The sequence below is a fragment of the Mercenaria mercenaria genome, chromosome 15, assembly GCF_021730395.1.
Source record: "Mercenaria mercenaria strain notata chromosome 15, MADL_Memer_1, whole genome shotgun sequence".
In the NCBI taxonomy this organism is placed as follows: Eukaryota; Metazoa; Mollusca; class Bivalvia; order Venerida; family Veneridae; genus Mercenaria; species Mercenaria mercenaria.
The window spans coordinates 41,155,205-41,170,984 of NC_069375.1; the positions used below are offsets into that span (position 1 = coordinate 41,155,205).

The window sequence follows — 15,780 nt, forward strand, 5'->3', positions numbered from 1 at the left end:
ACAATTCCTTCCTGTACCAAACAGCTCCTGGCATTTCTGGAGTACCAGTCTGAGAGTTGCAGTATTTCATTTATGTTGTTTGGCACAAAATATACATCAGTGGCTAGTTTGTAGGATTCTTTTGAGAAGTTTTGTCTGGAAACATAATCACTGACCATTGCCTAAAGGCTGGTAGATAAATGAATAAATCTGAAAGCCAGTCTGGCAATGTAAATAGACTGGTTCACCATTATGATACAATCTCAAGTCCCTAGTGTATCTTGCAATTTATCAATCATCTGTTTGAATTTGTCCTATCAAATTATATCTCCACTGGAATTGCTCCATGGAGGATGGGTGGGCAGAGTTATCTATGAAGCAGGTATATAATGGTATATGTAATCCAAAATGCCTACAAATTAACATGGAATTCATGAAACTCGTGGATTTTCGAAGAAAACACTTGTATAATCCCTGTCTACATAATAATATCAGACAGGAAAATCAAACATTTAGTGCTTAGTATAGAGTGGCACACCTACCGGCATATAATGCATGCACTGAAATTCATTGGTAATGCAAATACCAGAGTTAAATTGGCTTGCTGGTAAAACAAAACAATGCTGGGGTTGGTAACATTTTGTAAATATTAATCTTGTTTGTTTCCACTTTACAACTTATTTTTCAATAAATGTCTAAAACTGTGCATTTCCTTAATATTTTAGATGAGTTTAAAGGTGTGTAATGCCTTTGTTTATAACATGGCAGCCAGATTTTTCTCGTGAACACAAAATATCTTAATTTCTTGTTTAATCCTATTTATGACAATTGATTTCTCCAATCTTAGTCAAAGGTTTGAATACTGAAAACATAAAGAAAGTTTTACTGAATCAAATGACTTTTGATTACCTCCCTTTATGACTCTTTATAAATTCATGTGCAGTAATGGAAGTCGTGCTTTTCTAATCCTGTAATTATGCATAACATATATTTGGATGGCTGTTTCATCTGTTTTTAACATAAAATTTAAAGCCTTATGGAAATTGAAGAGAATATTGGAAGACAATTGCCTACTGCATTTTATGACATTTCAACTTAACTCCTTGAAAGGTTTAATCAACCATGTCATTAGGAAGTGAATCAAGCAAAGAAAAAGTTAACCATAACAAGCATCCTGCCACTTCCTGATACCATCAGATTAAGGCTACTGTATCATTAATTGGTTAATTGGCATAGGATTACTGTTGATAATGAGCAAATACACTGGTTACATTATCTACCTGATGCAGGGAACATGTTCTCTCAGGCAGGTGCTATACTAATCAAGCAATCCTGGTTTTGTTTACAGGAAACTAATAGTGAATTATTCCTTTCTTATGCCTCAAAAACAGATCAATCGGTGTAGACCTATTATCATGAGATGAAAAGCATTTTGTTTTGTATTATCATCTCTGTGTGATCAAAATAACGAAATGAGTATAATTCTGAGACCTAAGTAGAACTTCAAAGTGCCGAGGCATTTTTAGGGCATTTTGTAAGTAAGCTTCCCTTATTTGTATCATCTCTTAAAAAAAACCCCAAAGGCAACTGCCTCAATGAGTCTTGCTGTAGTATATTTGTTTTTGTGCTAAACAGTGCAACCCTTGAATTTAAGAAGAAGCGCGTCTCAAAGAAAGCGCTGTGAAGCATGAAATTCTCAACATCACACTATCAAATAAAAGTGACACGAAAAATGCTTCGTCTACAGTATAAAATTGGAACAACATTTTCTATATTCTTCAATAAAATTTCAAGAACATATAATCACTTCTCATCTACCAAGATCAGCATTGTACTGGTTTATTTTCCTCCTAACATAGCGCCAATGTAGATTTGATTCACAGTTAGGCAGTTTTTGATAAGAAATCGATTTCCGCTTTCATACAATCGGCTAATCAGTCAATCAAAGTGAAAAGGCAGTAATCCAAAATCTTTTATCTTTTTCAACAATTTGGGTAATCTTGACATCTCACTGCAACAGAAAAACGGCATGAAATTGACATATAACATCATATCAACATGTTATCTGGCTGCAATTAAAGATACGGCATGCCTAAATTATAGGACTACACTGCATTATCTGAAATGTCGATTCTGTTTTACTTTTCAATTACAATACACCTTGAAAACGATATTATCTTAAGTACTGTATTTTAAAATACATAAATCTACTAGCGATAATGTTCTAAAGCCGTTCTAAAGCGGTGCATTACACACCATTTTTATTGCCTTTATTGCAGCATTAAGACAGAAAAAGTAACTCCATTGCAGCAATTTGAATTTTTTTGTTTAAATGATAAATGTCCCCTTTTCAGCAATTTGAAACTCAATTGTTATAATAAATGTCCCTTTATTCTTTATCTACCTTAGTCTATTTTTCTTCTTCAAATTTTTCAAGGGTAAAGGACTGATAAGCCCTTGTTTATACCTGTTGATAAAACATTACTTCAAAAATTCAAAAAGTTTATCCAGGTAGCAGAAATTCAGACATTTGAATATACACAAAACACTTTATAACTTCAAATGCTGAAAAGCATTACTGCTAACCATGCTAAAAGCTCATGCTTTTTTTTTCAAATTCATTTCTTTCATATTTTGTTTCAAGAAGTTCAATTTATTAATACCTTACAGTTTGGAAGAGAAGAACCGAAAAAGTTGCAACACTATATCCATCAATATTTAAGCAATCTACTAAGAAGTGGTCTCACAGAAAAGATCCCTAAGCCACCACAGTTGTCTACCACTACAAAAGAGATCCCTCAGCCATCACAGTGCTCTCCCCTTACAGCCATGTCAATGGTGTCCTCATTCAGTAAAAATCCTTCGGCCATCATGTTAGTCTCCCCTAACAGTCAAGACACAGTGGTTGCCCCTTACAGTAAAGAAGTAGTCTCCCCTTACAGTGAAGATAACTCAGCCATCACAGTGGTCTTCCCTAACAGTCAAGACACAGTGGTTGCCCCTTACAGTAAAGAAGTAGTCTCCCCTTATAGTAAAGATTGCTCAGCCATCACAGTGGTCTTCCCTTACAGTCAAGACACAGTGGTTGCCCCTTACAGTAAAGAAGTAGTCTCCCCTTACAGTAAAGATTGCTCAGCCATCACAGTGGTCTTCCCTTACAGTCAAGACACAGTGGTTGCCCCTTACAGTAAAGAAGTAGTCTCCCTTTACAGTAAAGATAACTCAGCCACCACACTGGTCTTCCCTTACAGTCAAGACATAGTGGTTGCCCCTTACAGTAAAGAAGTAGTCTCCCCTTACAGTAAAGATAACTCAGCCACCACAGTGGTCTTCCCTAACAGTCAAGACACAGTGGTTGCCCCTTACAGTAAAGAAGTAGTCTCCCCTTATAGTAAAGATCACTCAGCCATCACACTGGTCTTCCCTAACAGTCGAGACACTGTGGTTGCCCCTTACAGTAAAGAAGTAGTCTCCCCTTACAGTAAAGATTGCTCAGCCATCACAGGGTCTTCCCTTACAGTCACGACACAGTGGTTGCCCCTTACAGTAAAGAAGTAGTCTCCCCTTATAGTAAAGATCACTCAGCCATCACAGTGGTCACCCCTTTCAGTGAAGATCCCTGATATTAGCAGAATATGGGATTTTTTGATCTTAGAAACAATCAAGTGACATAGTTTTTGACATGTTCAGAGAAATAAGTATAATTTGAGCAATAACATGAATCATGAGGGGGAGGTTATCGCTGCAGGGATTGCACGTCAGCAAGGAGTACTAGATGTGTTACAACAGTGATTTTCCTTATGTGTTTGTGGCTGACTTTAGCATGTGTTTTTGAGGTCTATACGATTAAACTATAATCTGTTTAATATAAAATGGTGCTTGCAGCCAAAGAAATATGGTAATCGTATACTTTTTTTTCACACAAATGTTGATAAATTTTCAAAATTAAAGAAGCACTTGAAATATCTCAATGGATTTCTGTTTATTTAAAAATGCTCACATCAAGTTATTTGAGGCACTTATTCACAGGAAATGCAGTCTGGATGCAAATTTTATCAGGTATATGAAACAAACACAGCAGGACAGGGGGGTGCTTGTTTGATCAAACACTGATAAACAAATATACCTGGAACAAAGTTCTTCAATATTCACCAGTGGGGCAAGTGGTGTCTGCAGAATGTATAGATGAAACATTTCACAACTCTGGTGTGGCTTTCAGAGTGTGTGTTCAAATTTGTTTGAACATTTTCCATACACATTCTGCTGAGTAGAACAAAATAGGTGGAAAATTAGTGTGTCTAACCTAGAAGACAAATAGATTATCAAGAAAGATGCAAATTTTGCCAAAACTTGGCACACCCCTAGAGCTACAAAAATAAACCTTGTATCACTACTTGACACATTTTTGATGAACAGAATGGAGTAATCAACAATTATTGTCACTTTTTTTCAAACTCACATTCATCATAACATGGATCACTGGGCGGTTCATGGTTATTAGGACTGTCATGCATTCCCACTGTTGTTCTGTGTTTAGCTATCATTTCAAACATTTTAGGAACCAAAAACATTCTTCTTCGTGGTAGGTTAAGTCTAGAATCCAACTCCTAAAACCAACTTGACATCAGGTAACATCACAAAGTAAATGATGATTGTGATGATAATAAGCATGATAACAATGATGATGATGATGATGATGATTACAGTGATTACAGCCAATGATGCTGACAACATTTCGTAAGACAATGTTGCTGGTGGTTTATGATGATTGTGGTGATAACAGTGATGATGATGATGATAATGATGATGATGATGATAGCAATAATGAAGAGGAAAGTACAAATGAAGACAATCTACAACAACAATTGTGAAAAATAAAAAATTACAACATCACCTCTTGTACAACCAAAAATAAGCACAGCAGAAAGTCTCTTTTACAGATTTACTGAATCACTTGCACGTTTTATCTACAAGAAGAATTAAGTTTGAGGGATCTTTCACAATTTATCCACATCTTGTTCATTTAAGTAGGGAAAAATCCATCAAGCCAATTAAACATCCATCCAACTGCCAAGAAAAAAGCATTTATTTTGATTTTCTATGATATAGACCTAGTATTGCCTACTTCAGCATACAAATATTTTTTTCTATCTGGTTAATCTAATGGAGTTTTCTGTGAGGAATATATTCTGTGAATATTTCTTGTATTTCATCACAGCTGCTTAGCTTTGCATTAATTTTCTGCTATATTTTCATAGCAAAGGAACATAAAATATTGCAGGAAAAATGTTCATTAAAAGATGTTTTTGGGTAGAAAATGAAATAGCAAATGTATTGCTGAGTGAAACAGTGAAAATTTCTGATTTTACATCTTGTCTAATTCAGGGAAACATATTTTGCAGTTCAAAAAAAAAATTGAAATCTGCTTTTATAAAAACAAATAATGCAATTTCCTGTAACTGTTGGGGTTCACAATAGATTTTTGCTGTTCAAGAGTTTAAAATAATCTGACAAGGTTGCTTGTAACATTTTCTTTGATTTTTTGTTTCTTTGGCGCCATTTTTACCATTTTCGTTGACTTTGAATGGTAGTCTGCTACCTTTATCTTGCAAGTTATTCATAGCGGCCCATTACCTGGCGAAGCATTTCTGTTACATATACTAACTTTTTACATAATAAAGTTTGAATTTTACTTAATTAATCAAATATTCGATAAGAAAATGTGTTGGTTGTTGCAAACAATATAAGGTGGCAAAACAACAAGTACAGCAATCAGCAATATTCGGCAGCTATTTTAATAGCAAAATTTCACGTTTCTACATCATAAACATGAATAACGGCCATTATTTATTATCTAAAATCATGTCCTTGAAAAGAAATTAGAAAGTGAACGAATTTGTTCTGATCACCTGAGCAAACTGACACAAATTTCAGATTTTCGACGTCATATTTTACACGAGACTCGGCAGACACAACAGCCCATGCTTCTCGACCATAAACACATTAATACTCGTATAATTGAAAAAACATAAAGGTTGCGGAGATCATAACAGTGATATCGTTATCTCGCTAAATCACTTCATGTTTTGTGTTATTATCCTTGAATGATGAATTTTTGTCGAAGCTTTTTTTTTCGTTGGAAGAATTTGGAAGTCGATAAAGCAGTTGCACACGGTTATGCATTTCTTGTAAAAACTTTAACAGCTGTCGGATATTATTAGAAAACTGAGGAATAATCCCAAAGTTTGTCAATTGCATTCTCCTGTCTGAACAACAACACAAAATTATTCCAAGAAAGATAGAGATGGGAAAATAATGAGAGTCGATTTTAGCTTGCATCGAAAAAAATATAAAGCACCCGCTGTTATAGAAATGGAAGAACGTTTTTACTCCTTACTCTACTTGCAAAATTTATCGCTAGGAAAATATCAGAGCATTTAGAAAATTAAACAAATGTAAGATTTTACAGGTTTTCCATGTAAACGTAATGAAAAATAATGATTATTGTTAAAATAAATTAAACACACGATTTTCCTGCTCTGCTTCAAAATATGATAATATAATTATTGTATAAACGCTGAAGCAGAAAGATAAAATGCAATCTTTTCTCTTATCTTCTTTTCTCGTTAATTAATAAATTAGAACATAATTTAAATATGCTTGAATATTAATAAGCTTTGCATTTTATCAAAACAAGTAAAGTGATGACACGTTTTCAAGGGTCACGCCTCTAGATTTATATCAAAATTTTCAAAATTTCCTTCCTTTTCTTGTAATTGTTAACATAAATAACAAGGCGTTTCAATGTCTTTCAAGCAGGATCCTAGAATGAGTACATATGTGTTTAGTTTGTAAAATATGATAAAAAGCACTAGTCATACAGAAAAAAGTAGATTCAATACATCTATTCACAAACAGACTTAGATGATACTGGTATATACCACAGGCGGCAGTAACGTACCTAGGATACAGTATGGGTCCATGAGCCATATACACTTAAATTTATTACAATTATAATGTTTTCTTAGGAAAAAAATGACAAAAAACCACAGGTACTTTTGTTTGGGCCTTAGACAGAAACTATCAATTTTCATTTTTTTAGAATGATCCCCAAGTAAACATTTCCTGGTTCTGCCAATCCTAAAATTGATACAAAACCAAAAAAAACAACATTTCTTTTTAAACATATTCTAAAGATCCCTGTTACCATTTTTTACAAAAAAAAAGTCATGACAAGAAAATTTTAATACAGAACTGTTCAATATAAATGATATCTGTTCACATGAAAAGCAAATAATGTTAGAAGACAACATTTTAAATGATTTATTTTCTCATTTATTTTATAACACCACCTGAGCCACAGTTAAAAACTCCATTTTCTTCATTCCACAACACATGAGGATAGCTTTTACTGTCTATGTTGTATTGAATTTCTGTCAAAGTTCATCTAGATTGCTAATTGTGGCCTATTTCACCTCTCTGACACAGCTGTTCTGAGATTTTTTGATAGAAACTGAATTATTTTGAAATTTTGAAAATTTTATTTTGCTGTGGTGGCCTTCAAGCAAGTAAAACATGTTGACCAATAAATTTTTCCCTTTAACATATCCCAGTAAGTGTAAGAAAGTATAAAAAAATCTTCTGACATTTTTTTAAGCACGTTTTCCACTGATGCACCCTAGTCCCGATTTGAAACATTGTCATCTTTTATTCTTCATGACAAATTAAAGATATATTTCATGTTGATTGTGAATATTTCTCGCTTATACTGAAAGGTGAAACTGGGTTTATGGCAACTTACTGAGAGAAAAGGAATCCTGAATGTTGCAAGTCAAGCAATATTTATCCCCAAACATCTAATTAATTATGTTATAGTAATTAATGTATATATGAAATAACACGTTTTTTAATTGAAATTCAGCTTAGCACCATGACAGTGCATAAATAGGCTATCTTCATACAAAACTGAATGGCAAATAGCTCATTCTGCTTGGTATACAATAATACACGAATATCCCGAGGCTTACAATTTCTACTAGGGTTTTCTTTTTTATTCGTAAGCTATTTTAAGCCTATAACCAGGCTCTGGAACTATCATAAAACTATTAAAAAAGGGGGCACCTGTTTTTGTTAGAGGGGCAAAAAATTATGAGGGTGATTAACCCCAGTGGTATTTATCACTTTTAATGGCCACGTTTCTCTTTGAAAATGCAACCAGAACATGAAATTTTTACTCACCGATTCTCTTTAATGATACCTAGGTATCTTATTTCTTATAGACACTATTCTAAACTTTTTTTCATAAGACTGGTTAACTAACATTAAGAGTTTAATAAGCCCTAATATTAGCGATATTAATATGTAATAAAATTTAGAAAAACCTCTCATAAAATAGTCGTAAAGGGGCTTATCTCCATATTGCATTTCATAATAAACTGGAAATTAGAATATTCCTATTCAAAGAGATAAATGATATTGTAAGTAAACATCTACTTTAAATATAGTTAGCAAAATGAACTTTTATATTCACTGTCATCCTTTTTTTTATTTCCGATAAAAATGACAAACTGTTTATGTTTATATATTTTTTTAAAGACGACTTGGGCTGTTATTTCTTATTTTTCTCTTTTTCTTTTCTTTGAAGATGCTGAAACTTGCTCTGATGAAAAATAAATGAGAACTATTTTTTTTACACATTTTAAAGCAATTTAGCTTTTTTTTAAAATCAAATTTGCAACATACACAGTCAGCCAAAAATCAAAGGAGAAATGAGACAGGTGTATATATATACATCTTGATCTAATGTTAGCTATCAATATTCATCACAATAATTCATACAAGCTGAGCTAAGTTTTTGCCCATTCTGCCTAAAATATAATATTTCTCTACAGTAATCAATTCCAAATACATACCTCTTTCAAAAATTGCAGTTATACATTTTTCTACAGTACTACTACTGATTTCAGTATTTTCTGCTCTTCAATATTGGAGATATCATATATATATGATCCACTTGTAACCATTTTTCTGCTCTTCGTTATTGAAGAGTATCATCCCCAACTTTTATTACAGCTGTGTAACAGCAATGGTGAAATTTCAAATAATCTCAAGTATGTTAAAATTTAAAAATTTCAACAATTTTAGGTTGCAAGGTACTAATTCGACCACACAGCAAACCGGTTCACATATCTTTATCGGGCAAATCATGATGAAGAAGAAAATTACATACTATAAAAGAGGACAATGTAATGACTGCGGAGGTTAAATCACAGCTGGATTACAAAAATTGGCTTAATTTTCTACCAAGTTCATGTACTTTTTATCCTGAATGCCCTAAAAGTCTCTATCATTAGTTAAACAGGTGGAAACAAAACTATATCACAAAATTTCCTTTCATGTTTTAGTGACCGCCATTTTGTTTCATTATCTGACATTAAACCAAATAATTTCGAATAATTTTCTGTTCTGAAAATTTTTTTGAACATGGTTAAACAGAACTGTAAAAAAACTATTTAAAAAAATTTATTTCACTGTTTGTTTTCATTTTTCAGATATATTAAAGACAAAATATTTACTCTTCATAAAGTCTGTTTATTTATCAACTGCAGAAATAAAACAGGTTTTATTGACAAAACAATAATGGTCATTTTCCCCCTGTAGCTACTGTTCGATTAAAATCGAAGGCAACATTTTCAAGGAGCGATCAAACATTCACACCACCATAATTAGTTTACTGAACATTGGTTTATTTCTGATCAATATCGTAAGAAAGATTTTCACCTACGTATATGACCAATATATTTATCAAATCGCAAATGATGATATTCTATGCTCAAGGTCGCGACTTGTGAGTCCCAGGACAAGTTAATGTTTCTTTTTCATTTATAAAATCAATTATTTTCATGATTCATTTATATCAATTTCGTGAGAAGATACATTAGACGCCATTAATACTCTAAAAATCACCCCGTGCCCTAACCCTCTAACTGTACAGTGACATAAGAAACAGTATATAATCTAATAAATGCTCTCTTGCTACTACCCAAAGTAGAATTTACTTTAATTTAGTATATGCAGATTAATTGGTAAAAGCACTAGTATTTGAACTCAAAATGGCTGATCTCTGCAAAAAATAAAAATGCCTTTAAAAAAAATAATTTAAAAATCTAATTTCAAAAAATACATTACTCCTTAATTTTATAAAAATTTCATTCTGTTGCGCCTGTTAATCCTTGTTTTTCAGAATGAATTTAAACAACTGTCTGATATCAAATAAAAAAGTCCTATTTTTGGCCATTCAGCAAAACTAAAGCAGATGGAACTGTCTGGATGACAACAGAACTGTGGTTACCAGTCAAGCTTTTTAAAAAAAAATACCAGTTTTTCTCTTTAAATCCTTTGTTTTATATTCTGTGGTCTAGCCAATATTCATTTTCCCAATAATTTGAAGTTGATTACGAAAACTGACTCATTTTGAAGAAACCAGAATTCTGAACGATAATTTAGTACTTTTTTTTATCAAAATATTAGAATGATATATTGCGTTATAGACAAAAAATCAGATGAAAATGAATTTTGTATCAAACCCCTGACGTTCGTCAAATTTTATCTCATCTTTCGAAAATAAGTTTTACTGATAAATGAGTATTTTACTCATATGAAGAGATGAGGGTAAATTATCGGAGATGACAGACTAATATCAACATCAAAACAAATGTTGTAAAATAGATCTTGATTTGGCGATATATCTCGTCTATGGTGAAATTGTGGAATTAAGTCATCATTAATGTAAAACCGCAAAACTTTGCATCGTTTGAGTTTTTTACAATTTTACAGATCATCGCTACTTAAGGTAACACCATATATTGCTGCATCAACTGAGATTTTACGATTTTACTGATTTCCAAGTAAAAAGTAATACAAAATGCATTTATAAGTCAGTGAGTATAATCTGGGTTCAATATAATTTTAATATGTAAATATGAAACACTTAGTTCACCTACATATTTACATATAAATGTACTTATTTAGAACCTCAGGTTTTATTCTTTTTCCTTATAAATGGACATATCTATGGTGTGATAGTTTGCAGCATGATATTAAGAAGCGTTATTGTCATCTAATGCACACCTTTTTTCGCCTTTTATAATAGTCTTTCATCTGTCACACAAAATTATATATTACCCGCAAGAGAAGAAAATGAATTCAACAGCTTTAAGCAGAACCTAACGAAACATTCTTATGTCTTCTTTATTAACATACATTCATGACACTTCCATGGTTTCAAAATAATCATACGACAGCTGTCAAGATGCCTGCATTTTAATTTTCATTCACCAGACCAGGACTGCAAACGACACTTTTTTTCCGCTAGTTTTTAATCATTATTACAATGATCTGTAGCTTGTTTTTTTTTTTGCATGATTTAAATGATCGCTCGCATGGATGGTTGAATGAATCGGCAAATGTTTGATCAAGCTTTTGTTTGGAGATGAAAGTATGCGACAGAAACTTTAAATGAATACAGATGATGACTCTGAGGGCAAATTAAATCGCGAGTAAATCACCAGTAACTATTGTCTGAGTTGGTTATGAATAAATTTAGAAGATTGTTACTTTTTCGTTCATTTTTTTTTATTAATATAGATCTGATCATATTTACCTGATCATTTTATCATCTCTATTTATCTTGGTTTATATATTGCTGACGTTTCCAGTACAATAAATCTGTCATTAAAGTATTTCGTTTTCCGTGCAAAATGCAAAATGCATTTCAATAAATGTTGTATAGTTGATAGGTATATTTTAAACAGATAAATTAATATATTTAAGATCTGTTTGAAAATATCATAGGTCAAAATTTCACTTAAAGTTGTATTTTTTTAATCGTTAAAATCATGCATAAATGAGGAGAGATTAAAGGAATAGAGATATAATCAAGTATGTAAAAGAATTAATTTGCATTAATTATTCACTTTGCAAAGCAAAATTTGCATATTAGTTAACTTCGTTTTCCATTTTGAAGGTTAAATATTCCACTTCTCGAACAAAACAAGTGTTGCAAAAATTTTATTTTATGCACAAAATTTTAAGTAAATATGAAAAATTAGATATTTTAACTGGTGTTAAGGTTGTACAACATCAAAAGGCTGCATGCATCTCTATTATGTATTATTTACTAAAAAAATATCTTACATTTAAAAATTAGACAGTGAAAATAAAAAAAATACTTACCCAGATCTAAGGAAAACACTGGTGAAATTAATCCAATCAGCATAAATAGCGCCAAAGTGGCACAAGGAACCCAACACTCAATCATCCTGAAGAATAAATCCATTTCTGGACAAAAAAGTTGTTTATAATATTATTCCATGAAAATGTGCAGGTAAACCTTTAATCATATTTTCAAATGATTCTATATTAAAATTCCAAGGAGTGTTAATCTTCACACTTTCAGTACTTATCCTGTATATTATCCTATTTCACTCTTGTTAAAAGGATAAGCATTAATTAAAACCCTGTCACAATGACTTCTTTCATTATAATTTTCAACTATAACAGTGTTTGATATACACTTTATTCTATGCAAATTAAACTCAGCTAAAAATCCAATACCTCTAATGCTTCATATAAACTCACGTCTAAACTCTACTATAAAAATCCTTATATACGAATTAGTTTTAAGACGTTTTTTTAAACATTTAATCCAGTCACAGACTCATTTTTCATTCACACCAGAAATGCTCCATGTGTATTTGACAATAGACCATTCCACACTGATCCAAGGCAATGCACTAGGACCTAACCACTTCACACTTCAGGGGTGTTAATATTTAACCAATACACATTCAGTATGAAGACGTACCTTCTGATCTTTTGAGCTCTCTACCAACTGTAATTGGCTAAACACACTGTGTCTATTACCTTTTTATAATCTGGTTAAAAACTTCATTTAAGAAGACTGTATCGAACAATTGTAAAGATTTACGCTAAATTAGTACAGGCTTAATGTAAAGTTCATTAAGTAATGAAAATCGGACAAAAAAATACCTTAGCGGTAGGACAATAATGGGAAACTTTTATTGAGTTTGTACACAATACAGCAACTCTTTGAAGATATTTATTATGACTTTTATTGAAAATTTCAGTGAAACGAAATATTATTTTTGCAATGTGTGAATGGATTCTGCAATTTCTATCAAAAGGCGTATTTGTTTATTTGAAGTTGTGTAAACTTGCCACTGTTAACTATAAGCAAAGGTTTAAATGGGATAAAAGCTGACTTTAGTATTTACACATACAAAATGTTAAATGGGCGAATTCACTATCAAAGGCATGGGCAAAAATTATTAATATTCAAACAATGCAATGTACATAAACAAATACATAAAAACTGTTTCACTTCACATTATGCGGAAAGTGGAAAATAGGTTACAAAAAAACAACCCCAAAACAAATCAGCAAAAAAATAATTGTGGCATGTTTCAATGTTGGTAATGATTTTTTTTCTAGCCTAAGGTTTCGGAGGCAAAAAATACCCTAGAATTAAACGAGTCATTGAGGTATTAAATCAGTGGTAAAGAGGTGTTTGTGACATATTTTGTCATTTTGGTAATTAATGAAGTTTAGCTAAAAAAGTTTTTTTTTCTCCTTCTTTCTAAAGAAAGACTTTTACACAGAGAGTAAAAGATTTCAGTACTTACATACAATGTCATTTACACAATCTAAAAAAAAATTAAGATACTCTTATGTTAAACCAGAAGTCTGTATAAAAAAGGTGTTTACAAATAAGAAACCAAAGTATGCCCTTGATTAAATTTACATTAATAAGTTGTTTGGGGATAAACTGCGTTTGATTCATCAAATGGAAACATAATTTAGATTGTTAAAAAAAACATCAGTTCATTGACTGTGAATAATGCTGGTATCAAAGTATTAAAGGGAACCTATTCACAATTTATGCCTGTCAGAATGGTCTCCCTTTAATCTAGTACCCTTCAGTAGCACTAAATCAATATTTTAATTCCAGAAGGAAATTTGGGATTTTTTTCCAAACAATTTTCACACATTTAGAATGTCATTTTCACATTTAATACATTGTTGACCTAATTTGATCTGCCGGTAATGTGTTCCCAGCATGTAAATTTGTGGAAAACATTTTCTAATACCATCATTATAGGTGCTAAGTATGCTATTCAAAGCCAAATATTGACCATGAAAATATTTGGTGAAGTAATTTACATTTGTTGAACTAATTTATGGCCTAAAATTAAGAAACTTGTGTAGTCAATTAGTTGATTTATCAACAAAATAGCCCATCAAAACATTAGATTAAAAATTTAGATTTTGTACTTTTGTGAAGATTTATGTTACTTTTTGGGCAATTTCCTGATTAATTATACATTATTTATGAACATGCTATGCCCACAGGTTCTTGGGTATTTTGAATGGGGCTTGTCTGATAGCCAGTATCTGCATTTCTACTGATTCAACTAGAAATTAAGGGGGAAAAAAAAGACCACAGTATCAAAAATGTTTTTTAAACTGCTAAATTTCTAAAATGGACCATTCCATCATTCAATTTGGGCAATACCATTTATTATTCAAAGGGATGTCCATGGAAAATTTACTGACTGAATAGCGAACAGTGTAGACCATGATCAGCCTGCATGGATGTGCAGGCTGATCTTGGTCTGCACTGGTCGCAAAGGCAAAATTACTTGTCGCTAGTGTATTATATTCTGTAAATCCCATTTCTGTAGCCATATTTTGATAAAGTAGTTCTTATTGTTGCCCTCATTTGAGAGCGTGATTGTATATGATGTATTAGTTTAATAATATGAATGTATGTGTCTCATGTTTTTGTATATATTTACAAACTGAGAGTAGAATGAAATAAACCTTTGAAATCTTCGCATGTACCTCAGGCAAGGAATGCGATGTATCTTAAATACAGAAACAAAAGCCTAAGCAAGTGACTGGGACTTAATATACACCCATCATGAGAAGATGTGACATGCATCTCTTATTTTTCATTTACGTTTAGAAATACATACTGATTGAAAGAAGAACAAATACAGAGAAATACACAACCTTTGTCTTCTCTTCATTTTTTGACACTCGTAGTTTTCACACAAACATTGGTCTCCACTAAAACCAACAGGCTGAAACTCAGGATTATCATCTGGAAAACAAGAAAAGAACAATAGCTGTTGTTCAAAGCGTCAGAATAAACTTAATTGCCTTAAAAGAGCACTTTTGTCCTTTCTCTACCATGGATGCTTAAAAGACCTAAACTTATGACCTGGTTCAGTGGATGCATTAGTCGAGAGGGCTAAGATGCTTTCCTATGGAGGTGAAAGGGCCCTGGGTTCGATTCCTGGCTACTCCCACTGCGGTGTGTCTTTTATCATGATTGCCTCAGTTGACCCAGCTGTCAATGGGTACCAGAAAATTGCTGGGAGTTGAGGTATAATTGGTTTTAACTGTTCTTAACATAGAGTTGCTCAAAAGCTCTACAGAGCTTATGTTCATTGTTTCACAAAGCGACGGTAAATAAAATTTACCTCTACCTTTACCTTTACCTGGTCCCATGCTCACAAAACATTCTTCAGTCCCAGCTGAGTTTGAGTTTTAAATTCTAATATCAATTTAATTAAAACATCAAAATTTAATTCCAACTAAGACTGACCATCAATACTGAAAAGTCACTTGAATATAGTTATTAACTTAAAATTTACATTTAAACATTCAATTTAGATATAAATGACAATTTAAATTTCATTATCAAACTCAGATAAG

The 15,780-nt window shown here is 32.1% G+C and overlaps 1 protein-coding gene across 3 annotated transcripts in view; it reads right to left on the reverse strand.

The window, feature by feature from the left end:
• The window catches only part of LOC123552050 (discoidin domain-containing receptor 2-like), a 191,147-nt gene extending 176,026 nt beyond the window's left edge, over positions 1–15,121 (reverse strand). The window contains exons 1-2 of one of the 3 annotated variants that reach the window (XM_053525086.1): positions 15,073–15,121; positions 12,214–12,299 (exon numbers count right to left, since the gene is read on the reverse strand). In XM_053525086.1, the coding sequence (XP_053381061.1) occupies positions 12,214–12,299; positions 15,073–15,089 (103 nt within the window). In that variant the 5' untranslated portion in view covers positions 15,090–15,121. Of the gene's footprint in view, positions 1–12,213; positions 12,775–15,072 lie in introns of those variants that run through there. The other 2 variants (XM_053525087.1, XM_053525088.1) reach the window with 2 other exon arrangements.
• Positions 15,122–15,780: the final 659 nt, after the last annotated feature.